The sequence below is a fragment of the Canis lupus genome, chromosome 7, assembly GCF_003254725.2.
Source record: "Canis lupus dingo isolate Sandy chromosome 7, ASM325472v2, whole genome shotgun sequence".
Lineage (NCBI taxonomy): Eukaryota > Metazoa > Chordata > Mammalia > Carnivora > Canidae > Canis > Canis lupus.
In genome coordinates, this window is record NC_064249.1 from 57,677,185 (window position 1) to 57,704,816 (window position 27,632).

Sequence of the window (27,632 nt, forward strand, 5' to 3'; positions counted from 1 at the left end):
CCTCTCTCAGCAATTCATAGAAACAGTAGACCAAAAAAAAAAAAAAAAATCCATAATGATATAGAGGACTTGAACTCCACTATGATTGGGAAGCCAAGAAATTTGGGGAGGTTAAGGAAGTAATTATCTTAACACTGTCTTTTGAAATGCCTCATTTCTAGGTGTTAATTGATAAGCAACATCTTTACTGTATACATTTTGATGTGGCGGTGATTGGAACATGGTCTGTAGAGACCAACCAAAAATTGCTCCCATCTGCCACTTGGGGTGGGAACCCTGAAGTCACACAATACTACATGGTCTTTATGCTTTGGGACGTCTTGATGTGCCAGTGTTGTGAAATATTTACTAACGTGACATTATACTGTAGGCAGAAACTCTGATCTTTTCTCTCGTAAATGTAACAAGTAACTAAAACAGCTTTTTGACACTGATTGAGTGATTTCATCTCTCTGGGCTAGATGTGCAAGCTTTCTTTAGCTGAACCCAACAGCTTCCTCTAATGTGGGCAGAGAGCAAATTCCAGTCCTTTAGGAACAGGGTTGCTAGCTTGGCAAAGTATGGAGTGCCCAGCTAAATTTGAATTTCAGATAAACAACAGATAATTTTTTACTATGGAACATATTTACCCTAAAATATATCTGAAATTAAAATTTAACCAGGACTTTGGGAAAATGAGGCTCTTCCAAGGAGTCTGGCTGAGCCCGATATAAGCAGTTCTAATTTAAATGCCAAAGTCAAGCAAAAACGCCTGCTTTCAGAGAGCTCTCTCCTCTGATGCAAAACGATAGTCCTTGTAAAATATGACAGAGCAATAAAAAGATTATGGAAAGGGGTTGCTCTAAAGGTCATCTTTTTATTTAAATATTTTATGATGATGCATATACAAATATCATTTCCCAAGGAACAAATGTAAAACCTAATACAAATCATCATTTCAGGTACAAAAAAACATTTAAAAAACATGACTCTGCTACATACAAGAGACAGGTTAGGTTTTCTCCAACTGTCCAAGGAGGACAGTTAAAACCAAGTTTGGATTTTTGGAGTATACAGGTCCTATTCACATTTCACACAGTAGTGAAATTCCTGTTTCATACATAGCAAAATATAACTACTACGTATAAAAGAGAAAAGAAAAAGCAACAATTACTAAGTAGAGAGTAAAAAATTTAGATCACGGAAAGGAAGATTGACCTTCATCTTGGCTACACACTTACAATATTTAAAGATACTTGCCTTTTACTCATAGATAGTAAACGCAAAACATACCAATCTCTTGTATAACGTAACTCAAGTCAAAAACATGTCTAAAAAAAGAACTTTTCAAGATTCATTTCCCTAGCAAAATACCTTGAAAAAAAATCACAAAATTACAGTCTTTAAAATTTATGAAAATTATTTTGTTGTGGGAAATATTCACATAAGCTATATCCACATACTGATATGCACATATATTTCAAAACCTTATATGCACTATTTTTTTCAAGGAGTCATAAAAGTACAATATACTTAGAAGCCGAAATATCCAAGTAAGTTTTCAAAATGAAAGGCAAGGATGTTGTACAAATTCAGGTCAATTGTTCAACTGAATATTTAATATTCACAAAGTAAGTCATGACTGGACAGTCAGGGACTTTGGGACATAGAATAAAAATCATAATTTCAAAATCACAATTACTGATATTATACGATTTTCTAGTATTCTCTGCAATTGTAAATAAAAGAGGATGATTTCTAAAATTTGGTTTAATTCCACAAATATTTATTTGGCACTCATGTTATGTGCTGAGGATATATAGTGTTGAAACAGGCAAGTTCTTATCACAGTGGAGAATCCAGTCTAGTGGTTAATTAGCTGTACAAAATTAGAGGATGATGTATCCTGAGTTTTAAAAAATACTATATTATTATAAAAAGTAAAGTGATTTTATATTTGTGAATTTTTCCCTGGATTATTCAACTGAATTTGAAGTGTTCCATATCTTCACAACTTTGCAGAGACACAGGGAAGCAATAATGCTATTTTTAAAGTTATACAACACACAAGCTCAGAGAAATACAATGTGTATTCTTTACCATGTCAATGTTCCAAAACTCAATCAACCTAAGACAGATTCAAAAGGCCAGGCTTCTCATCTTAAAGAAAATGAACAAAACAGTTGTCTAGACTGCACGCTTATTTTTGGATAAATGAGGTGTCAGTAATCTGCCAGGCCCAGTATGGTCTAGAATATAGAACGGCAATGGGAAACACCACTGCAGGATGCAAAGGGCCCACTCAGCTTTATGGGTGACTCTACTGGAGAGCTAAGGCGCTGGATACTCTGTGTCCATTTGGTATAAACTCTTACAAGTTGGACTGATTCTCTACTTAACTTGCTTTGTGAATATTGTTTGGTCATAACTCACTAAAAGGCACTTAAGGCACAGCATCGTGACGCAGCCATCAGGGAGCACTGAGCATCTCTGCAGTGCAATCTAGGGCTGGCACAGGGCAACCTGTTGGGCATTAGTGATTGAGAGGAGTTTCAAGCCCAGGGTGTACATCTCTCATGTCTACAGGCTCATCAAAAGACAGGCTCGTTGAAAACACGAAAACCAGGCACTGCCAGCTAAACTCTGGGTCGGGCTGTGGTATGCTGTGGTTTAGGAGTAAGAATGCTGCACGATGCTGTGCTTGGAGACCCTGGTGGAGGATGCGGTTAGCGTAGAATTAGAATGACCGGTTAGCATAGAATTAGAATGACCAGACTCCTCTAAACTGCAATTTGGCAGGGGGCCACGGACTCCAGCTCCAGAAACCTCTGTCTTTCTGGCCATCACAGAGGTTTGGGCAGGAATCCAGTAACTGGAGGCAGGGGTTTGCACCCTTTCTGTCACTGTCATGTTCTGTCCTACAGCTACACCGGGCATGGCCAGGGTGGGCTGTGCACCTGATCTGGGGGCAAGAAAGCTCTCTCTCTCCCTCACCACAACATAACGTCCATCTGGCAGATGCTGCGTACCTTCCAGAGGACCAGGGAAGCCTCCGTTAGGCTGTATTATTGTCTCGGTAACCATGACATTGGTGTCGTTAGCATAGCGCTGCTCTACCAAGGGAGGGGCTGGAGCATACACACGCTCTGTCACAATTAGGGCCTGGGACTGGCCAGGGCCTAGGACCACAGTGCTCGGTGGCATAGTGGAGCCTGTACCATAGGAAGTTTCTGTCACTACAACGTTACCAGAAGCCAGTGGATCAGGGAGCAGCGTAGCTACCTTGTGACCCTGTCTAGAAGATACAGAGCTTTCAGTGACTATTTCCTGAGTTACTTTCTCTGCATTTGCTTCATCCAGAGGTTTTGGAACTTGAAAGCTACTACCAGAGAAGTAAGCATTCTCCGAATTAATATTAGTTTGCTCGCTGAATGAATGTGAAGCTGCTTTCATACTTGACTCTCCCGCATGTTTTTGTCTCTGCTCCATTTCCACATCCATATCTATTTTTTGACCCAAGCAAATTTCAGCTAGTGTCCTGAATTTAAACCCTAAATCATCTAGAAAGCCATCATCAAGTTCTCCTTCAATAAAACTGCAGCAGCCAATGGAACCATGGAGAGATGCAGTGTCTTCCTGAGAATAAACCAGAAGGCAATCTTTGCCTGTGTGAATGTCATCTTCATCAGTGTAAGAGGCAGCTTTCTAAGATAGAAAACAGAGGCACAGAATTAGTGACACAACTTCACTTAAGAGTAAGACTATATTTCTGGCCCAAATGTATAACCCGAGTCTCCTTATAAGAAAACATCAGAGATCTACAAATGGAAGGACATCCTACAACACGGCTGGCCTGGATTCTTAAAAAAATATTAGTATTGTAAGAGATAAGAAAGACAGGACTCAGGATTGGTTCTGGGATGGGAAAAACAATGGCTACAGAAGATATTACTGCAATAATTGGCAAAATTGAAATATGGAATATGGCACTGTTAAATCTGTTCACTGTATTATGTAAGAAAATATGCGTGTGTATACGCATGTGCACACGCATGTATGTGTGTGTGTGAAAGAAAGAGGGCCAGGGGGAGGGAGAGATTAGGAAACCAAATAGCAAATGTGGCAAAGGGTTAATAATTGGGTAATCTGGGTAAAGAATATACAGGTGTTCAAAATTTCTATTGTTCTTGGAAATTCTCTGGTAAGTTTGAAATGATTTCCGAATACAAAATTTCTCACATACACACAACCAAGTCTGACTCAAGCAGGATTAGAGTGGAGAGGGAGAACTATCAAGATGAAACTAATAGGGCACCCCAGGGTAGAGCCTGGCTGTAAGGCAGAAAGGGGATGAGGAGAAATGCTTTTCCTGATACTGATGGCATCATCATCTTCCCCTCACGCAAACTTGGTTGGGCAGATGGTCTCAAAGAAGCGAGGGGGTAGGAGACAGGAAGTGGAAAAGCACTCCAGTAATTTGCTACCATGTAGACAGGAGACAGAAATAAACTGACTTCCTTCTAGGAGCTCATCCCTTCACTGGTCTCAAGGGTCCTTCAGATGCCCAACACTCTGCCCATCCCAGGTGGGCCATGTGGGCCTTGTTCTCAAGAAAGTTAACCAGCCCTGTTTCTTTTTCTTTTCTTTTCTTTTTTTTTTTAAAGGTTTTATTTATTTATTCATGAGAGACACAGAGAGAGAGGCAGAGACATAGGCAGAGAGAGAAGCAGACTCCCTATGGAGCCTGATGTGGGACTTGATCCCAGGACCCCAGGATCATGACCTGAGCCAAAGGCAGACGCTCAACCATTGAGCCACCCAGGCGTCCCTCCAGTCGTCTTCTAATTCCTCATTCCAGGCATGAGCTTTCTGAATGCATCCCATCATCCTTCCTACAACCTTCCTCCTGATTTTTTATGAATCGCCTCAATAGTGAAGCCAAGGAGACAAAATTTAAACAGACATCACAGATTGTGATTTTTAGGTCACATATTCTCTCCACTCCTAGCAGGCTCATCCCTAGCAAGTCTGCTCCCACAGATGGACTGGACTTTCTGACCCACTGACATATGGCTTTGACATGTTACTTGTTCTGACCAATGAAATATGAGCACAGAAAAGGCAGCTGCTTTAGGAGTGTGTCATTGGCTGGTTCTGTGTGGCTCTGTTCCCCATTCTCCAGGGATGGCACCTGCCCAGTACCGTCTGCTTTCTCGGCATGTATCTTCGCATGAAGACAACATGGGGAAAAGCAGAGTTGTGTCAACTGACAGAAACAAGAATGTGAGAAGTCAGCTTCTGCAAGAAGTAGGATGGTGGGGTCATTCATTATCACCATGTAATTGGGCTGACCCATCAAATGGGCCACATCTGTCTTTCCTCACTGCCTATATACATTCTCTTAAAAAATGACAAAGTTCTATTTAGGTCCAAGGCAACGATTACCTTAATAATACTACATTCACATATAAATGTCCACCATCACCCCAGCATATATAAATGAATATAAATGAATCCTCACCTCAGTGAAATAACTTTTTAAGAATTCTTCGTTCACTGCCGCAGCAGCCGCTTGAGCTCCAGCCAAGTCTCTGGAAGACCCTGTGGCTTTTGTGATCCTTAGAGCTTCAGCACCTATGTTGGCTCCTGTTGTTCCTGTCACTTGGGTAACTCCACCAGAAATAAGGCTTCTGTGTTCTTCCCATCTTCCATCAATCTCAGACATCTCATGATGGTCTTTGATGAGGGCAGAGCTACTTTCTTTTGTGGTTTCCTTGGTAGTTACCACTCCCAGTCTGATGTCTGCTGCTACACTCTCTCCATGATCTGCTGTTAGGTGCAATGGTACCACCTGAAGGAAAATACAGTTAGAACTGAGAAGGATGGAGGGTCAGTACAGTTGGCAAAGCGATCTGAGCTAAGTGGACATGCGAAAGCAATGAGCTATTTCTGCAGAGGCAAATTAGGAGAAATATTTTGGGTTAAATAACTTGTATTTGAGTCTTCTGAAATCTCCATTCCACTTCTTGTTTTGTGAGCTGATCAGAACCGAAGGAGAAAACAAAAATTATTTAAATATGGTCTCAGCTCATTGTCATTACTGTATTGTCATCAACTTTCCTCTAGGGTTTAATGCCTCCTTCTATATTAAACCATTTTTCTTTTTTTCCTAGCTGGACACATGCTGCTCTAAATAAAGACTATCTATCCAGGCTTCCACTGTTCCTTGGAATAGCTACCTAAGTTCTGGTTAATGTGATTTCAAGCAGAAATGAGGTATGCAGCTTTTGGGAAGTGTTCTTTAAGAGCAGTTCTCCTATCTGCTTGTTGGAATGTGGGCACAGCAACTAGTGTCTGGAGCATTTAGACAGTATGGGAATGGAACTCATCCATGGAGGAACAACGAGAAAGGAGGGGAATCATCATGCTGGTCTTCAATGGCCCACATTCATATTTAGGCCTCTGTTATTCTGAGTTCTCTGACACTTGATGCTAAATAGTATCCTGTTGAACATAGTGCTTATTGTAGATAGTGATGAGAGACCAGGGGTGAAGTTGCAATAGAGAGATAATGGGATCTCCCCCTGTCTATTAAATAGGGAGGAGAGGAGGTTTTGCAGCATTTTACAACTCTCATGGAGGTGGTGGGTTTACCTCTCCTAACCCTATGTATTGAGGTTCGAAACAGAAATGGCGAAACACATCTTTCATTCCCTGTATCATTCTTAACATTTTTAACATTCTCTGTAACATAGAAATTATCACAGGACCTATCACAGCAGAACAAGACCACTTCAACTTGCCCTGGCAGCAAACACAAAATATATTGTCATTTGAACCCTCTGTTTAACAAAGATACGTAAGTGAAATCTATAATGATGACTTTACTCTCTCATGACTTAAAATGCTAAAAACTCTTTCTAAAGGCCCTTTAATGTCAGGAAAGAATTATAAATACCACTGACATCTGATTATCTGACCTTGTCTTCAGGTGGCGCCCCTTCGTTATTCCAAGGATGCAGCATCTCTATAGTGCCAGGAATGGGGGTGAAGCCCTTGGCGCCTTCTCCACAGTGGCACATCAGCAGTAAGAGTGGTACAACTGGACAGAAACAAAATTGAGTCCAGAGAAGGTAAGCCTCAACATATTTCTAAACTTATACTGCATAATTTTAGAATTTGCATTTTGCTTTTTAGAGTTTAATCTTCACTTATTTACAGCCCTATTTTTGCATTTTCTTTTCTTCACTCTGGTTCAACCTCACCAAACTTGTTTTGGTGAATTACACCAAAGCCTAAAGGCAGCATGAGGCAGTCTGCATTCATCACAAAAAGGCTGTATGTGGCTGCCGGATGGAACACGAAGGCTGGATTCGATAGCATACAAATCATCAAAACCAGTTTAAAGACTTAAATCTTTTGTGGTTCTTTTAAGTCACTTTTTTAATATGACAAAATTCACTATCCAAGAAAATACATATATATTTATATATATGCTAAAAAGATCAAAAGCTCCTAGGGGTAGATAAATTTTAATATGTTAAAATATTCTAGACCATTGGAACTTCTAAAATACTTCACCACTTCATCCTGGAGTAGAATTTGGCAAAGGCATGGCAAACTGAAGTTCAAATTAACATCTGAATTACCTGAGTATTATTTTCTAAAATGACTCTACATTAAAAGCCTTTATAATGGGGGATCCCTGGGTGGCTCAGCGGTTAAGCCTCTGCCTTTGGCTCAGGGCGTGATCCTGGAGTCCCAGGATGGAGTCCCACATTGGGCTCCCTGCAGGGAGCCTGCCGCCTCTCTCTCTGCCTGTGTCTCTGCCTCTCTCTCTCTCTCTCTCTCTGTCTTTCATGAATAAATAAATTAAATCTTAAAAAAAAAGCCTTTAAAATATATGTAATATTTCATCACAAATTTAATAAAATTTCAGAGCTCCCTCCTTAAATTTTATTCTACCTCAGGGAGGAGGGGAAAGCCAATGTTCATCTTCTTGATCAATGCAGTAAAGAATTCACCTGCAAGCTGCCCTTCTCAAATTAGTTTTTATTGCCATTTCTGTTTCACAGCTTCCAATGATCAGTTGACTACTTCCTACAGTCTCTTTTGTGTTAAATAGTTGACAGTTCAGTAAATATAGCCACTGTGGGTAGCTACACTGTGGGTAAAAAGCTGAAATTAGCCAGTGGCAACTCAACAATTTCAACAAATTTAACAAATGCTTATCTAGTGTCTACCATGCGCCAAGCACCATGCTGGGCCCCAGATAGTCTGAGATGAGAAGGTAAGGCGAGTAGTCTCTGGGTAAAAGATAGAGTCCCCGTTCCAGTCCATACCTACAGACTTGGTGAGCTGAAACTAGTCATTTCTCCATGTATGTCTGTATTTTTACCCATAAAACAGAGACAGTGGTATAAAAGTACACCATAAACTGTTGAGTGCTGTGCATTCAATTGTACATTTACTAGCACCTCCTTCATCACTGAAATCACTGAAGGTGCCTCAGAGGTGGTCCTCCACCCTTGTTCAGTGGCCAAGTGGAGTGGTATTCCATAGCTGCAGTACTTTGTTCTTTCATGAAAGGAAACCTGAGGTGTTTGGAGGTCATGCAGGGAAGGCAAGACTGGTTGTCACTCAGAGGGTCGAGCTGTTGTTGCCCAGGTAAAGGGCCAAGCAAAGCAGAGGGCAGGAGGAGGTTAAGCCCTGACAAGCTGAATGTGCAAAAGCAAGAATTGATGGGAACAAGATGAATCTGTAAAAACAACTTTGTATCCAGAATCCAAATTCATGCAACAAATCTTTTCTGAGAGCCTACTCTGTGCAAGACATATTCTAAGCACTGGCATGAAATAGGCAACATCCCTTCCTCACAGAGCTTATCACCAACAAGGTTGTCTAGTAACCTTGGTTACTTAATTCGGGAAATTATGTATTTCTCCAAGACAAAAATTCATTTTTCTAAAACAAAATTCTCAAGAGGGCTAGAATCATCTTTGGTGAATTTATCAATGATCACTTATTGTTTCCCTAATCACCCTCAAAGTGTTCTAGTGCGGTTAAAGAATCACTGTACAGAAATCAGTGACTACTAACTACCATAACCAAACACTGGTAGTGCATGGAAATTACTAGATGAGCTAAAGAGTGGCTTTTAAAATACTTACGTAGCAACAGCAGAAGGGCAAAAATTATTAGTGCAATTGCGGCGGGTCCCAGGCCAACATATGTGCCACGCAGAGGTTCTACACAACCACTGCCATCCAGACACTTACAAACTGTGAGCTGAAGCACCTGCTTTTCAGAGCAACTGAAGCCCTGACTATCTGAAATCAGAAACTGAATTTCACTTCGCCCAAGCTTTTGCTCTTTTTGTTGCAGTAGCACACTGGTACCTGCAAGGGTAGGGGGCAAAAGGAAATAAAAATAGGTGATTACCAAGGAAGAGGTGAAGAGAAACATTCTTTAATTGCTGATAGTAGTTAGCTCCAGTTAGAAGCTTTATTATTGCTTAACTTCTCTATTGAATTCACACCGTGTGCTTGCTAAACTTAGTCCAGACTACCCCCAAAAGGCAGGTTAACAGCAAAGGATCAGATTTGGACACATTTTCCTTTTATGATGATTAATTTTAACAAGTATGTGTGATGTCCACCAAATGCTAGGAAATGTTCTATGTATGGGGAATATAGTAACAAATACGTGGTAACTTAAGTGACATTTCCATTAAAAGACCTTTATTTTACCATTTCTTAAAAAACTCTGTTAAAGCCATCTTCAAAAAGACAATAATAGAAGGCTGTAGTTAACCCTCATGGTACCTGTCCCCAGTTTTGACAACTTTCAGTATTAGGCCAATCTCATTTCATTTTGTCCCTCCCATTTTGTTCCTGACATTATATCACAATACATTCAAAATTTTGAAAAATTTCAAATCTACAGAAAAACTGTAAGAATATTACAATAAGGGACGCCTGGGTGGCTCAGTGGTTGAGTGTCTGCCTTCAGCTCAGGGTGTGATTCTGGAGTTCTGGGATCAAGTCCTACACTGGGCTCCCTGAGAGAAGCCTGCTTCGCCCTCTGCCTGTCTCTGTCTCTCTCTCTCTGTGTCTCTCATGAATAAATAAATAAAATATTTTTTAAAAAAGAATATTACAATAAATATCAATATACCCTTTATGACTTGTTTACATTTTATTACAATACTTTCTATCCACACACTTTTTTCTGAGATATTTGAAAGTTGTGGATATTATGATACCCATCAGCATATATCTAAGACCAAGGGACATTAGCCCTCTCAAAAAAAATTTAGTATTGATATAACCCATAGTCAAACTTTTCAATTGTTGCAAAAATGCCCTTGATAGTTCTTTGTTTTTTTCTCTTGATCCTGAAGTCTATCAAGAATTATGCATTGCCTTTAGTTGTCACCCTAATCTCTATGGATGATCTAGATCAGTCCCACCTTTTTTTTTTTTTTTCAGCCTTCATGCCCTTGCCATTTTTGAAGGCCGCTTATTTTAAAGGATGCTCCGCAGTTTGAATTTGTCTGATGACTTCCTCATGATTGGATTCAGGTTATACATTTTGGCAAGAACATGACACAAAGCGTTGTATGAATGACCTTTTATCTTATTTTTTTTAAACGTGACTGACGATTATTTTCAAATTTTTCCTTTACTTTAATAAAAATAATGACCAGTTATACATGAGTAAAAATAACAATCAGTTATTTATCTAAGAGCTTAAAAATTATTCTTACATATTCATAGCATTTATATAAAAATAATAAACTTGCAAGATATGTAAACCTGGATGGATACAAAAATTAAAAGTGAGTGTTTGGGTTTTGTTTTGTTGTTTTATTTATTTTTGGAAGTAGGAAACAGCTTCTTTTCATCTTAAGGTCCAAATTTTATGAGTTTGATCTGCATGGGTAGAATCTACTTATTAAATCATCCTTAAAGCTTTGGAGAAGTGAGAAAAAAGCATCTAATCATTTAAAGGAGTATGAATTCACGAAAAAAAAAAATCCATGAAAACATAACCGGGAAGAAGAACTAATTAAATTCATGATTGGCTCAGAGAGGGCAAGTGGAGGAGAGAAAAGGCAAAAAGAGGACTTTTATATTATCTATTATAAAAAAAAAAAAAAAGAGGTCTCATTCAAATATGAGAACCAGTTAATATTCCTTTAATTCTAAGTGGCAGGTACAAAGATGTCTGCCATATTAGACACTGGGATTTTCTGTGCTTTAAAATTTTCCCAAATAAAAATAGATAGGAGCTATTTATTATCATGACAGTTGACTGATCACCTAATTATGTAACCAAGGAGAAGAGAGCACAGTTTATGGAATCCTCTCTCTTTAAAATGTCTAGATTAAAAAAAAAAAAAGTGTCTAGATATATAGAGTATAAATCTCAGTGACTTTCTCTAATAACACTCAACATGCATGTCCTTAAGAGTTTCACGTTCCTAAGACTACAAAAAATTCAGAGACCCATCAAATCCAAACATCTTGATCTTAAGCTAGAAAACTTATCTACATATCTGGAAAGATGCCTGAGCCAGACTAATTGGGGTCAAATCCTAGTCCCAACTTTTAGCTAGATGTGACCTTGAGAATGTTAAGAGACTCTCTGTACCTTTCTTTCTTCATCTGTAAAATGCTGGTGACAGTAGGGCTAAACTTCTAAGGGGGTAACCATGAGCAAAGTGCTTAGGACAGTGCCTGGCATCTCCCAAACATCATATATTTCTTAGATAGAAAGAAGAGTTGGAAATTCAGTAAGTTCAATGCAAAACACGTTTACACATCTTAGTCAAAGAAAGGCCAGCTCCAATCAAGTATTCAGCCTAGATGGGAATTCCTAGAGTTCTGTGAATACGGAATTAGACACTGAACAAGGAGACCAACCACTTTTCAAGTTTTGAGGCCTGTGACTTAATTATCCTAAGAGGAATTACCTGGATGTCTACCAGCCAGGGCTCATGCTAGCTAAAACTTGATTGAAAGTAGCCTCCATGAATCAGGTTGGTGACTGTCGTCCTCAGAGCGAGGCAACTTTAGTTAATTGAGAGAATAACTGTCTTCTGCCAGTGAGTACATAAACCCTTAAGAAGATTTAAAATTAGTTTCTTTAAAGCAAATTAAAGACATGGTTTTAATATTTTTGTATCATACAGAAATTGTGTTGTTACTGTGTTTTTATACATGCATCACTTTTAGGAAAATTAGCCCTATTAACATGACAGCTTTGTAACTCCGATTTAAAATGTGTGATTATGTTACTGATTTGGCCTTATAGCTATAGACTGGAATATCAATGATTTGTTCGGTAGTGGACCACTGAGGAGGATTTCAGGTTCAGTATATTTATGAGTCACATTTATTGGAATTTTAGAGTATAGGGATCATAAGAAGTGAGGTAATGCATTTGACCTGTTAATTCAGATCACTGAAATACATTGGCAAAAACCAAAATATACTAAATTTATAAATGTATTTTGAGATGTTGACAGTATTTGTTTGCTCTGTAGACTGGACCAAATGTGTTATTTAATGCTTCTTAAAATGGCTATAAAAATTTCTTAGATTTAAAAATAACAATAAACTTGTTAACCAAAAAAAGCTGGGTATTATATTTGAAACTTTTCTAAAATGAACACTAATTGTTTAAAACAAAAGAGTCTCCTGGATAGTCTGTGGTATTCAGAACCACCCTGAAGAACACCCAAAACCTACATTGACAAAGAGAGTACATCTAAAACATGGATATATGCACATGGCCACCTGGGATGGGTGGGGGCTAGAGAGACCTTTCTTCATACTGTGTCCATCACTTACCCACTTTATGACTTTGAACAGCTACTTAATTCTGGTTAAGCTAAGATTCCGCAGCTATAATCAGGACATAATGTTATAGATGAAAGGATTAAATGAGATAATGCCTACAAAGGGCCAGCAGTATGCCTCGTACAGACTAAGTGATCCACAGACATTATTTCAATGGAATTGTTATCATAGCTTAAAATTTTAGAAGCCATCTATTCTGATTGCTGTGCTTAGACAGGAAAGGTACACCTCAGCTAACAAGACAAAACAACTATTTCAAGAGCGATTTAGGGAATACTCAGCTATCTTTACAACATTGGGTTATTTTTCTTCTCTCTTTGGTTACTCCAAATGGGGTATTTACTATAGGCTGATGAAAGACACCATACCTGAGCTTCAGAACCCTATTTTAGAAACTTCCATACAAAATTGTATCAGAAATATAACTTATGGAAAAAAAAAAGCACAGCCATTGATTTTAGATTTCTCTCATGTTTAGTATTGAAAAATGTAGTCCAATGATTTTGCTTACTTTCTTGGTGCACTATTTGCCATTTTTCTGCCATTCCAGCTGGTTTGTCAATGATGGAGAAACTGAAAGGCCCACTGTTTTGGGGTCCATCCAGATCCTCTGCGGTCACATTCACATACTGCTCGTCATCGCAGATATTTTGCACAGGGTCGACCAGTGTGGGACAATTGTCATTGATGTCTTCCACTGTGATAACAACAGTGCCAGTGATGGTTTTTCTTGGATAACCTTAAAAATAAGAAAGAAAAAATATGTATGTATTGCCTCTATTGCTGACAACAGACATCATTTGAATTCTTTTTCCAGTTTGGAAAGGAGAAGGTCCTAACAAACTGTGGCACTTCCTATCCTAGATACGTTTTAATATTCAGATCAAGTCATGTTTTTTAATCTGCTAAATGAGTAGAAATGTGAAGGTTTGCCCATTGGAGAGACTTGGTTTTCCTACAAGAACAAAATGAAGGTCTTGGATGTTACAAAGTAATATTTAGATACATATATCAGCCAAGAAAAAATTATATTTAATAACTTACTTTCGGATATTGCCAAAATCTTTGCAGTGTATGTACCATTTTGGACATATCTGGATTCAAAATCAGGAATTTTTACAAGTCTAATTTCAGATGTAACAGAATCCACAGAGATCCAGTTGTCTATATCTTCCAATTTGGCATATCTGTTATAAAATAAACATAAAATTAATTTTCATTTATGGATAAGGTGATAATCTCTCATCATCTACAACTCTTTCAAGCTTAATTAATGGTTCATTATCTGTGTTCTTGTTTTAGGCATTAGTTTGAAATGTCTTTAATTTCTTGAAGCTGTCCTAAAAGTTCCCTCTCTTTACTCTTTCTTGCATATCACACTTTTTGGGAACCTTCTGTGTTTCTATAACATACCCAAGATATATGCCAGGGTGACCGTTTCTTGCCTACAAACCCAGAAAGTTTGCAAGTTGCTCTGTTGTCTAGTCTCCCATTTTAAATCTGGGGTAAACCATTGAAGAGGAATTTAATTACCTAACAACTGGTATATGGAAAATTTATTTGCCACTTTCTTACTTCTAATACTCTTTCAGGAAGTAAGACAGGTGTAGACAGAATAAGACAGTAAGTTTCTTTCTGAACTTTATCTTTCTTGTTTTTTTGCTTTCCCTAGCCAGAATTACTTTGAGGTGAAGCACCCCGCCTCTGCCTCACACTCAACTGGTGGAGAGAAGATGGTCTGGGAGGAAATTTCTCCCTGCCTCTCAGTTGCAGGTACAACTCTAGAAAATTTAATCTCCAGACCTTTGGGGGATTACAATGCTGGGAGGAAAGGAATGAAGTATGGAAATTTCATTATGATTTTTTGAAGACAGGCATTTCAAGTAATTTAAAGTAAGGAAATATTTTCACAACTATCTCTTACTTTACACGGGCTTGTTGTCCAGTGTCTTCGTCAAAAACTTGAAATTTTCCAATTATTTGGCTTTGGCTTGATTTATCCATGCTCTCGCTAACATGAACGGAGACAGTGCTACTTTTAAAATGAATACCTTCTTTCACATTTTTCACCTTTATTTTGAAGGGGATGGATGTAGGCTTATATTTATTCTTGACTGATTTGTGAAAAGCTGCTTTGTTAGTGACAACAATGCTGAAATCAAGATTTTTCACTTCTTCATAATCTACTTCCTAGGAAGACAAAAATCAACGGGAATTCTTTCAAAAGAGAAAACAACTAGAACATACATAGAACATACATACACACTCACATTTAGTTTTAATGTTAGATATAACAGTTTAACATATGGGGAAGAGAGTAGCACTCAGTATTCTAACTCCTATCGATACCAAGAAATTAAAAAGTCTGTCAATTTGGATATTCATAAATGTTAAGGATGATTTAGGGAGTATCCCCAATTTTATTTTTTTAAGTCCAAATTATTTAAAATATATTTTATATATACACACACACAAACATATATATTTAATAATCTGAAGTGATTTTTTTTAACTTTACTGGAAAAAGTTAATGGACATACAATATAATATTCCTTAAAATGTGTTCTATGGGTTTGTTCCAGTGAAAAGGGTCACATGCCTAGTGGTAGCACTGCCAGCTGTTTCCCTAGTATTGACTTATACTGCACATTAGCATACCAAAAAGCTGGCTTCCTGGCTTAACTTTCCTAAACCCAGGGTTTGCAAATGTATTTAAACAAAGAACCTACTTCCCACCCTTTTTTAGCATAATGTCTATTAATATCTGGTTTGCTATTAATTCCATAAAATAATAACCTTCCTCCAAATAATCTGTTCTTTGTGAAACTTATAAAGTACATTTGATATAGTCAGTTTATCACTGAATACATACTTTATCTTCCAAGTTGTCCTTTCTTTTTTAAATATTTTATTTATTTATTCATGAGAGACAGACAGAGAGAGAGAGAGAGAGAGATAGGCAGAGGGAGAAGCAAGCTCCCTTTGGGGAGCCTGATGCAGGACTCAATCCCAACCCTGGGATCATAACCTGAGATGAAGGCAGATGCTTAACCACTAAGCCACCCAGGCATCCCAGAAAAAATTCTTTATACAAATCAGTCAATTTATAACATTCTCAATCTGCTGTTGTCACTTTAATGCTAATTTTACTATTTTTTGCTATGCTCCCTTTGGTAGAAATAACTATATCCCTTTTTGTGCTACCATGGTACAGTGAGAATACTTTCAGTACTTCTATGCTATGGTTCATCACTAAGTAACTTTCTCCTGGTGTGTTACTGGCTTTTTGTTGTAAGCATCTATCAAGGTTGTAACTTCTATGAGTAAGAGGATCCCTTACTTCTATATAAGCAGGCAAATCTATTTGTCTCTGATGCCATTATCCACTTCTTGCATAATAATAAATTGTGTCTTCCCTTTAAACTTGAGGTGATCTTATTCTATATTCCTCTGCTTTACAAAGTGGTAGTCTAAGCGCATATAATAGTCTATTAATGCATGGTGCACATAATTATTATCATGAAAGTTCAGGTTAATATTTCTCTATTCTGTTATATATTTATATTATCATTATTCCTCTTCCTATGTTTAGACTTTACCTACTTTGTCATATTTAAGTTTTTGTAAAAGTTTAGAAACTTCTGGAATCAATTTTTGACTGTATATGACTTAATGGGATAGTATTTTGAAAGCTGTAGCTTTAAAAAAAAAGAAAGCTGTAGCTTTGCATTTTATTTCAAAATCTGATAAGGCAATTCTATCATAAGCCATTTATCTATCTATCTATCTATCTATCTATTTATTTATTTATTTATTTATTTATGATTTTATTTATTTATTCATGAGAGACACAGAGAGAGACAGAAAGAGAGAGGCAGAGACACAGGCAGAGGGAGAAGCAGGCTCCATGCAGGGAGCCCGACATAGGACTAGATCCTGGGTCTCCAGGATCAGGCCCTAGGCTGAAGGCAGCGCTAAATCGCTGAGCCACCAGGCTGCCCTATCATACACCATTTAAAAACACATTGATATTTTTCCTTCTTATAATGTTAGATAAAAATTCATCCTATATTTTTGTTTAAAAAATTCTGTGAGGGTAATACATTTCAAATGTATAAGACCCAGATACTTAATAAGATTATTTTCCTTCCATTGGTTCAATTAAGCACAAGAAGTTAGAACACTATGTTTTATTTATTTTTATTTTTTTTTAATTTTTATTATTATTTTTTTATTTATGATAGTCACACAGAGAGAGAGAGAGAGAGGCAGAGACACAGGCAGAGGGAGAAGCAGGCTCCATGCACCGGGAGCCCGACGTGGGACTCAATCCCGGGTCTCCAGGATTGTGTCCTGGGCCAAAGGCAGGCGCTAAACCACTGCGCCACCCAGGGATCCCAGAACACTATGTTTTAAATGTGATCCTCATACTACTTATATTACAGTCACAAGTGGATTTCTGTTATAAAGGCAAGTTCCTGAGCTCTACCCCATTGGATTTGAGGACAGGGCCCAGGAATCTGCATTTGGGACATGTAACTTTACAAAGCGACTCTTATTTAAGTATGAGGACAACTGGATTCAAGCTTTGTCGAGTTATTACAGCTTTTGTTTTTAGATGCTATTAGTGAGGTCTGGCTTTATGTTAAGTTGATCAAATAAGAGATAGTAAATTGGGGATACTTAGTAGATGCAAGAGGTCATGATGTAAGGATGTTTGTCAGGCACAGGATGCAAGAAAGACAGAAAGTATGCTGAACAATAATGTTGCTGGTATCATGTTATCAGATCAGGATTCGAGTCCCCTGATCTGAAGTTGGACTGTAGTGTGACCATTTACTAACTACAGAACTTGGGCAAATAGGGAAGTCTGCAATCTCAAATAGTTGTGTAGGTTGAGTATGTAAAGCACTTTTAAGCATTTGACGCTCCAAATACAATCACTTCTTCTTCACCAACTTTTCCCATGCCAATTTTGAACATTAAGTACTTACTTTAATAAGGGTGACGATTCCTTCATTAGTTTGAGTATCAGTTTCTATGTGGAAATAACCCATTTCATTTCCTGATACGAATGTAAAATTTGCTAACCAATTATCAGAGCCAATTTCATCTGCATCGAACACCTTTATGCGCATAACTTCTACATTGGCTTGGTTTTCTTCAACCACCCCTTCATTCTGTAAAACATGAAAACCAGATTTCTATTTTAATGTAGCACAAACAAGTGATATTATTTTTAGTTAGTACTAAAATGTGAGTAAATAGATATGTTTGTTATAAAAATAATAGTTACCATTTCATTTTTGACTACAGGTATATTGTCATTGACATCCAAAATACGAATCTGAACTTGAGCTTGTTTTACTGGTTTATCTGTTATTTGTCCATTGCCGTCCCTTGCTTCCACTGTCAAAGTATAGCTGCTGTGTTCCTGCAAGGCAATGAAAAATATCCGTCCTGGGGTGAAAATGAGCCACTCCCAAATCTTCTTTTTAGTTCTCTCGATCATCAAGAGAATGAACCACAGGGTATCTTATTCATAAGTAAGTTTTATGATCTGTTATTCATGTGAAGATGCTGTTTATTTGCTGTCTGAGCATTTCTAGAAGGCCAGGAAGGCCTAGAGAAGTTGTTGGTAGTCAAATTCTTAAATATGTCATTGGTAACATTATCAGGAAATGAGTCTCTCATTAAAATAGTCTGTGCACAAAGAAGTGCCCTTCAAAATGTAGTTTGCTCTATATGGAAGTGATGGGGAAGGAGGAGACTATAGGAATTGGTTCTTTCTTCATTTTCAGCTAGAAATTAAGCAAGAAAAACCTAGTCCCCAAGAAAACTTGGCCAGTGAAGACAAAATGTGGTTGATTTTGTCTAGACATTCTGAGAGAGACAATTCTTAAAGAATCTGTCCTAGAGAATGAGGTCTTACATGCTACTCCAAAGTGAGTCCTTATCTTCCACGTGGTCCCCTTATTATGGCTCCATTCGATATAGTTGGAGTTTAAGAAAAAATGGGGGTCAGCCAGTGCCAATGCATGGGGGTCCTATGTGGGACAGAACTGCTCAGTAATAGGTAACTGAGGCTCTGGAGCCAGTTGCTTGGCTTCCAATTCTGTCTTTGTAACTTATTAGCTGTGTTAGATATACACTTAATCCTTTTGACCCTTGTTTTACTTCTGTGTAAAATGGGGATAATAACTAGATCTGCCTCATATAGTTTTTAGTTGGATTAAATGGATTAATCTATGTAAAAGGCTTCCAGTAGCACTTGGCACATGGTAAATGCCAATAAGTGCCAGACATTGTTTATTATTGGCTAAACTTGCCATACTTCATTAGATAGCAGCTTATAAAAAATCAGGATAATTAAAAATAATACTTTTCCATTCTAATTTTATGTGAAAAGGTGGAGTAGAATATTAGGAATAATAATATTCTTTAATTTTACAGAGATCTTGTTAGCAATGTTGGGCACAATCTTCTCCCTTTCTGGGGAAAATGAAATCATTTTCCTAAGTAATACAAAATATAGTCACTGTACCTAGACCATGACTTATGTTTGATGACAATACAGTGTTAAGATCATCAACATTCTACTGGCATTCTACTGTTAAGACCTTCACATATGTAGCATTTAAAAAGTCTTCTATTTCCTGTTTTCATCCAAAATTTTCCCTTTGAGTTAGAAATTAAAAAGTGAATAGCCTTTTGAGAATAGCCTGCCCAGGAAACCTACTGAGATTTTCCTCCAGTTTGGGATTTACAACAATCTTTTATGAACATTTCTATTATCCTAAGTAGGACTCCTACCTCAGTCTTTGTTCTTCCCTATATATCTGTATTAGCAGTCGAGGAGACTCCTGAAGTTTCATTACAGGAGCACAAATCACAGGACATTGCTTTAGGACACTCTAGGAAACAGAATCCTGATTGGAGAGGCCCTAGAACAGTGCTGTCCTTATGTAATTTTAATTTTTCTAACAGTCAACTTCTGAAGTTAAAAAAAAAAGAGAGGTGATGCTACTAATTTTAAATGAATTTTATTTAACCCATGGTATCTAAAATATTACTGTGTCAACATGCAATCAACAGAATATTACTAAGGTGGTATGTTACATTTTTTATTCATGCTAAATCTCTTCAATCTGGGTGACTTTTTTAGATTTATAGCATGTCTCAATTTGGATGAATCACATTTCAAGTGTTCAATGGCTACATATGGCTAATGGCTGCCATATTGGACTGCACATCATTAGAAGAGGGCATTTTTAGGAGTTATCCTATACATGAGGAATATAAAAGAAAGCAAGAAAATTAGAAAAGAAATAAAGAGAAAGGAAAAGCTAAAAAGATAGAGTTTAAAAAATAAACAACATAAAACACTAATTTACCTCTCTGTCCAATGTGAAACTGGTTGTATAAATCTCGCCTGTGTCTTTATTTAGGTAGAACACTGGTGGATAAGTAGGCTCCTGAGACACAATTCTGTAGGAAATTTTAGAATTCAGGGTATTGGGCTCATCTGCATCTGTGGCACTGATTTTCATCACAAGGGTATCTGGCATTAGAAACAAATATGTCCAAGATGAAACTCAACTTTAAGCACGGTTATGTAAGTTATTATTCTCTCTATAATTTCAGCCTGTTCCCAAAAGGATTTATTTCAAAGGCTTATCAAAATCAGAGTTTATCAAGACCAAAAACTTTAATTGGATTAGAATGTAAGTGTGAATGGAGTGCAGAAATGGGAAAGATAAGAAGAGGGCAAGGCTGACATTAGTACAGATAAGTCTTAGGGTGAAGTCCTGAACGCTTCCTACAGGAAGGCTACAAATTTCATTTAGAATAGGTCTAATAATCAACACAAAGAAAGAAGAAGGAACAAATACATGCTTATTAAAATACAAACAATTCAGGAGAAGCAATAGCTGTATAATATAAAGCAATAGCTCTATAATATAAAGGTATATTATTATCAAAGAAAAATCTTTCCTGTAAGTCTTCACATAGACCACTGCATTGGACCATGTCATCAATAAGCCTGACTACAGAAATAACGTAAATCAAAGGTCAGCAAAGTACTGCCAGTAGGCCAAAGCCAGCCAGCCACCTATTTCTGATAATATTTTATGGGCACACAGCTACACAATCATTTGTTTATATGTTGTCTATGGTTGCTTTCTAGCAACAAGGCAGGATAGTTGCTATGGAGACCTAACCCATCACATTGATCTGCCATATTTGTTCTGTAGATAAAAAAAGATATCAGGTAAAGTCTTTTGAACTTATCACAGAAAAAGCAGTTCCAAACCTAGAGTGATAAGTTTATTACCATTTGTCCTGCAGGTAGTACTTAACGTCCATCAAGATACAGGATTTAGCGTTCAGTTACACAATGGGGTTTACATGACTAGGGGTACTCATTCATAAAATTAAACAACTCTGACCTGCTGCACTCAGTTCTTCAATAGACCCAGCAAAGACATCCTGTGTGAACACTGGCTCATTGTCATTGATATCAAGAACCTTAATGCGGAGTTCTAATGGTTTCTCGAGGTTGTTTCCTTTTTCATCCAAAGCATAACCAATTAGCTGAAATCATGACATAAATAATAGATTAAATGTAAGCTAAGGTAATTAAATTATCACAATATAAAAGCAAAACAATCATAACTATTACCAAAGAAGAACTGCAAACTAATTAACGTAAAACTGTTCTTACCAGAAAACTTGGTGTTTCTTCTCGATCAAGAATCTTGGTAACATTCAATTCTCCTGTGTCTTTATTAAAGACAAACACACCAAAAGGTGGCTCTGTGATCCCTTTTCCAGTGTATTTGTATGTAATCTTTAGTCCTCTTTCTTCTGCCACATCAGAATGTATCTAACATAAAAATAACAGAAGAATGCCCCACATTAAACTCTCTGTAACACATATTTTTAATGGGAGGGTAGGGAGGACACTCAAGAGAAGATGTGCTGATGTTAGCCAACCTGGATTCAAATCTTATCTCAGCCACTTACTGGCTTTACTAAGAGGTACTTAACCACTCTGTGCCTCAGTGTTCCTATCTGTAAAGTAGAGAACTACTACTGCCTACCTCTTAGGGTTGCTATGAAACAAAGATATCATTAGGGGTATATTTTAGGAGGACAGATTTTAAATTTAGCAACCTGAGGAGGGGCACCTGGCTGGCTTAGTCAGTTAAGCATCAGACTCTTGATTCCGGCTCAAGACATGATCTCAGAGTCATGAGATAAAGCCCAATGTCAGGCTCTGTGATGGGTGTGGAGTCTGCTTGAGATTCTTTTCTTCATCTTCCTTGATCTCTGTCCCTCCCCACCAAACCTCTCTCTAAAAAAATTTTTTTAAAGTTTATAGTTAGCATATGAGGTAAAAATTGGAGAGTCAAAACCACCTTTATAAATCCATTTGATCATTTGGAAAGTAAGACTAAGGCATACTTCTACAGAAGGATTAAAAAAGTCAAGCACCTTCCTTGGTTGGAATGCCTCAGGAAATTCATGCATCTAACCCATTTCTACTGTCTTTTGTAGTTGTCATCTTTTTCTATAAACAATTTCATTTTGTGTCTGTAATTCTTCATTAGTAAATGTGTTTTTGTGGCCCCCTATTGGTTCCTTAATTTTCTTCAACAGACCTCATAGAAGCCCTCAGGGAGCTGACACTCTACTAAGGGAGCCATACAAGTAAGCAATGTATGGCATGTCACACAGTGGAATGCACTATAACCATGCTGAAACAGGAGTAAAGGGATGGGGTGAGGCAGAAAAGGGAATTCTTTTGGGGGATGACACTTGGACAGAGGCTTGATGCCATGAGATATTGCAAGTATCTATGGAGAGGGGATTCTAGGCACAGGGAGCAGCAAGGGCAAAGGGTGAGGAGCTGGAAAGAGTTTGTGTTGACTTAGGGATGTACGAAATGGGAGATGGGGGGTGATAGGAGCTGATGTTAGGGAGGAGGTCTTGTATAAGAGCTCTTATAGGTCAGAGTAAAGAATATTCCTTCCACTGTAGCAGGACACCATTGAAATAATTTCACTAAAGGGATGAATATGCTTTGATTTGTCTTTTTAAAAGATCACTCTGGCTGCTCTCTGGAGAATGGACTGTGGCAGGGTGAGGGATGGCAAGAGCGAAGCAGGCAGACAAGGCAGGCCAGAGATCACGTTGACCTGGATGATACGGGAGAGAAGTGAGCAGATCTGGAATATATTCCGGAGGTAGAACTGATAGTGTCTGCTACATTTTTGAAAAACTGGATAGAATTATAGTGCCATTGACTGAAATGGGTAGAACTGATGGAGGACAGCTTTAGGGGAACAATCAAGGGCTCAGGTTGGCACATGCTAAGTCTGAGGTATATACTAGTAGGATTACCATTGAATTTATCAAAAAATATGACACTTTGAGGGTGAAAGGGAGTTATTAATTATTAGGCCAGGACAATGGGTATAAACCAAGGATATATGGTCATCTTCCCTATTAGATACCAGTTCTTTTCACTTTGAAAATTACTTTTTATATATAGGGTGGTAGGATATGCCATCCTCAAATATGTGACGTTGGGGTAGGATTATTTTGAGCTGAAGGCAATTGAAAAGCAGATTTAAGAAAAGTTCTCTGTGCTTCCCCTATGTGTCTAAAAGCAGGACATAAATTTGACTTCCTTCTCTATCAGGCAGGATAGAATTTAATTTAATTTAATAAAGACTTCCTTCTCTATAAGGCAGGATAGAATTTAATCATCAGAGATAACTTTAGACCCTTAGAGATTGCACCAGGCATCCACAAAACAAACTGTATTAACTAGCCTTTTTCTACCACTGGTTTCCCATATATTTGCCTTCCCACAACCTACCATCTCTCGAGATTCAAGGACCTTTTCCTCCATCTTGGCACTTCTCTAAAAGTTTATTATTGCTTTGCTAAGATGCTTTATAAGCCCCAATTCTACTCAAATCTTTGAGTTATTCATCTCTGTGTATTCCCATATGTTATAGGGGCAATACACACATTAATAAACTTGTTTGGTGTTCTCCTGTGGATCTTTTGTCAGTCCAATTTATAGGGCACCAGTCAGTGAACCTAGGGGAGGTATCAAGAAAAATAGTCTTTGGTCCCCTACGTATGATACCTCTTTTGAGTGTTAAAACCCTCTCTTAAACAAAGACTCAACTGATGCTAGATCCCTAACTCTTAGTTGAATTAAAGCCCCAAATTATATAATACACACAGAATACTGGGAAAGACTCACTAAGTACGTTATATTATTTTCCCTAAATTTAAAAATGAACATAAAAGTCTTCTCCTATTATATCTCAATAATATACATGTATTTCCTATTTCTCTGTAGAAGGTACCTTGGCAATTGGATTCCTTTTGGACAGATCCTCTCCTTCCCGAAGAGCCACAGGGGCGGTGATCCAGGCACGCTTTTGCCGCACTAAGTGTCTGTGTTTAGGAAGCAGAGTATTTCCATTTCTTGCGTTTAAGACCTACAACAATAAAATATTGTCAAAAAATTATTAAGTATCCTAAAACATTAGTATGGTAATCTGTAATTTATTAAAACTTTAAAAATAGTTATGCAAATCTTAAGGTATAAAGTTCATTTTTTTTAAAAGATTTTATTTATGTATTCATTCATGAGAGACACACAGAGAGAGGCAGAGAGATAGACAGAGGGAGGCAGGCTCTCATGGGGAGCCTGGTATGGGACTTGACCCCTGGACTGGGATCACACCCTGAGCCAAGGCAGACACTCAACCGGGGAGCCACTCAGGCATCCCAGATTTCATATTTTTAAACAGATGTCATTTTCAAAGAGGAAATACATACACTCTAACAAACTCCATAGGCATTCAAGAAATTGTCTCTAAACCAGCAGAACAGTATAGTTTTGTTTATCAGTAAGAAAAGACTTCCAAGAGTGAAGAGTTACAAAGGCTTATTAAAGTTTCCAGATGAAGACTCAGGATGGAGTCTACTATGCTAAGCCCTGCATCAATAAATTGGAACATAACTAAATTTCTGTTCTTGGCTCTCCCAGAAAAGGAAGGCCTAGGTCAAGCAGTCAGGCATTGCCTGCTCAGGACCTTATCTTATCTGCCCCGGTTCCAAAGTGACTCTGCTTTAACCAATCAGCAAATACTCAGGGTAATTTCCTATTCTTGCTTTGGTCTATTAAACCCTCTTGCTTTGATCAATTGTTAAAGATTCTATTTGAAAAAAAAAAAAGATTTTATTTGCTAGACTGGATGCTTCCCTATTCATTAATCATTGAATAAAGCCAACCAGATCTTTTCAAGACTTGTGATCAGTGGATTTGATTGTTCCTTTAGCAGGCTAGGGTAATAGAGTGACCATACAAATTGGCAAATTAAAAAATAATACAGCATGTAAAAAATTATTTTCTTACTGAAAATGAAGTTTCATTTTTCTGTAGTGATATGTAGGTTAAAAATGAATTATTAAATGTTTTAAAACTAAATCTTAGTAACTAACTTGTGGTATCAATTTAACTAAAACCTAGTGAAACTGTCAGTTAATGGATTTATTGTTTTTTTTTTAAGATTTTTATCTATTTATTTATCCATGATAGACACACAGAGAGAGAAGCAGAGACACAGGAGGAGGGAGAAGCAGGCTCCACGCCAGGAGCCCGACGTGGGACTCGATCCCAGGACCCCAGGATTGCGCCCCGGGCCAAAGGCAGGCGCCAAACCGCTGAGCCACCCAGGGATCCTGGATTTATTGTTTAAAGGATGAGGTAAAGGATTAAATTGTCCATCTTTTGTTTTTAGAACCTCAAGTAGAAAGATTTATTCTATATATTTTCAGTTGGGCTTTAATAAACATTTTATGCAAGGAAAACTTCAATACAGTTGACCTAGTATACCAAGATCAGAAATGATTATTGTGCTAGGTTTATCATCTTACTTATTTTGTTGCTCTATATAGCATGTATTTTTTTCATAATACTGGTTATCACTAGGTCACTGATTTTTTTTTTCTAATTGAAAAATATTTCTAGAACTTAAAAAATTAAATTACACAACAAAACAGCAAAATAACATTATAGTTTATAACGTAAAATATAAAACTTTATTCTACTTTTTGTCTTGTACTTCAGAGTCTTCACTGTTAACTGCTTAATAATCTTGTCTTATGTTCATACACATGTTTAAAGCTCTTTTTCCTATAAAAATAGAATTATCCTATACATCTTATTCTGCCCCTTGATTTTTCACTCACTACCTCATCAGGGACATTTTCATGTACCATAAATTGTTTTATCACTCTATCAATGAACATTTAGATTGTCACAAAATGCTGCATTGAACATCTCTGGATTTATGTTCTATGCACTTGGCTGAGTGGGAATGGCTAGGTCTAAGGGAATGTGCATTTTTAATCTGGGAAGGCATAGTCAAAATGCTGTCCATGAAATTAAGCCTCTGAGTCCAAAAGACAGAAATAATCCCCTTGATTCCTTACCTCCAAATGGAGTCCATTTCCAAAGTAAAAGCAGATCTGGAAAATAAAATTATTTATTTGTTGTTTAATATAATTTATCACTCAATTCAGTTTAAATACTTGTTAATAACTTGCCACCTAAAATAGTATAGACATTAAGAAAAAGTTAACCACCACCATTACTTGAATAAATAAATAAAATCTTTAAAAAAAAAAAAAAAGGGCAGCCCGGTGGCTCAGTGGTTTAGCGCTGCCTTCAGCCCAGGGCGTGATCCTGGAGACCTGGGATCGAGTCCCATGTCAGGCTCCCTGCGTGGAGCCTGCTTCTCCCTCTGCCTGAGTCTCTCTCTCTCTCTCTCTCTCTCTCTCTCTCTGTGTCTCTCATGAATAAATTTAAAAAATCTTAAAAAAAACAAAAACAAAAACACCACCATTACTATTATCCTCTTTTCTCAAAAATAAGCAAATTTAAATTTTCCCCTTTATCCCCCTGTCATGACCAGGGCCAGAGACAGGAATCTACATTCTCCTGGATTCACACTGTCTCCTCCAGGTAACTCAGAACACAAGCTAATATCTGAAAAACAAAAACTCTCCATCTCATGTTCTCAGGGACCCACATAACTTTCCTCAAGGCTTTGATGTGAAATGCACCCTTCATCCCTGACTCTGCTAACTCCCATCATTCCCAGGGCCACCCACACAACTACTGATATTTAGACATTACACATAAGTCCCACCAACTCTTTTCTTTGGTTCTTATCAAGGACTGTCACACTTTGGGCTTCATCATCACACAGAACTAAATACAGTTATGTTTACTCTAAAATCTGCATAATAGGGGCGCCTGGGTGGCTCAGTGGGTTAAGTGGCTGACTCTTGATTTTGGCTCAGGTCATGATTCCACAATTGTAAGATCCAGCCCCACCCCGGCTGAGCGTGGAGCCTGCTTAAGATTCTCTTTCTCCCTCTCTCTCTGCCCCTCCTCCACCTTGTGTGCTCTCTAAAATAAATAAATAAATAATCAAACAAACAAACAAACTGCACAATATAATCTTATCCTGGTCTTTGACTTTTGCTGCCCTTTCTTTACAGTGCATTAATTGCTTCGTTTCACTTTCCCTTGGCTTAATCTAGACCAGTTTTCTTCTTCTTTCTTTCTTTCTTTCTTTCTTTCTTTCTTTCTTTCTTTCTTTCTTTCTTTCTTTCTCTTCTTTCTTCTTTCTTTCTTTCTTTCTTTCTTTCTTTCTTTCTTTCCTTCTTCTTTTCTTTTTTTTTTTT

The 27,632-nt window shown here is 37.6% G+C and overlaps 1 protein-coding gene across 1 annotated transcript in view; it reads right to left on the reverse strand.

Annotated features, from left to right (window-relative positions):
* Positions 1-836: 836 nt before the first annotated feature.
* Positions 837-27,632, reverse strand: part of DSG2 (desmoglein 2) — a 48,492-nt gene continuing 21,696 nt past the window's right edge. The window contains exons 2-15 of the mRNA XM_025429235.3: positions 26,373-26,408; positions 24,236-24,370; positions 21,571-21,732; positions 21,296-21,440; positions 20,240-20,406; positions 18,142-18,279; positions 17,840-18,025; positions 14,770-15,035; positions 13,890-14,032; positions 13,357-13,584; positions 9,150-9,377; positions 6,960-7,081; positions 5,501-5,830; positions 837-3,684 (exon numbers count right to left, since the gene is read on the reverse strand). Coding sequence (XP_025285020.3) covers positions 2,650-3,684; positions 5,501-5,830; positions 6,960-7,081; positions 9,150-9,377; positions 13,357-13,584; positions 13,890-14,032; positions 14,770-15,035; positions 17,840-18,025; positions 18,142-18,279; positions 20,240-20,406; positions 21,296-21,440; positions 21,571-21,732; positions 24,236-24,370; positions 26,373-26,408 — 3,321 coding nt within the window. The 3' untranslated portion in view covers positions 837-2,649. The remainder of the gene's footprint in view (positions 3,685-5,500; positions 5,831-6,959; positions 7,082-9,149; positions 9,378-13,356; positions 13,585-13,889; positions 14,033-14,769; positions 15,036-17,839; positions 18,026-18,141; positions 18,280-20,239; positions 20,407-21,295; positions 21,441-21,570; positions 21,733-24,235; positions 24,371-26,372; positions 26,409-27,632) is intronic.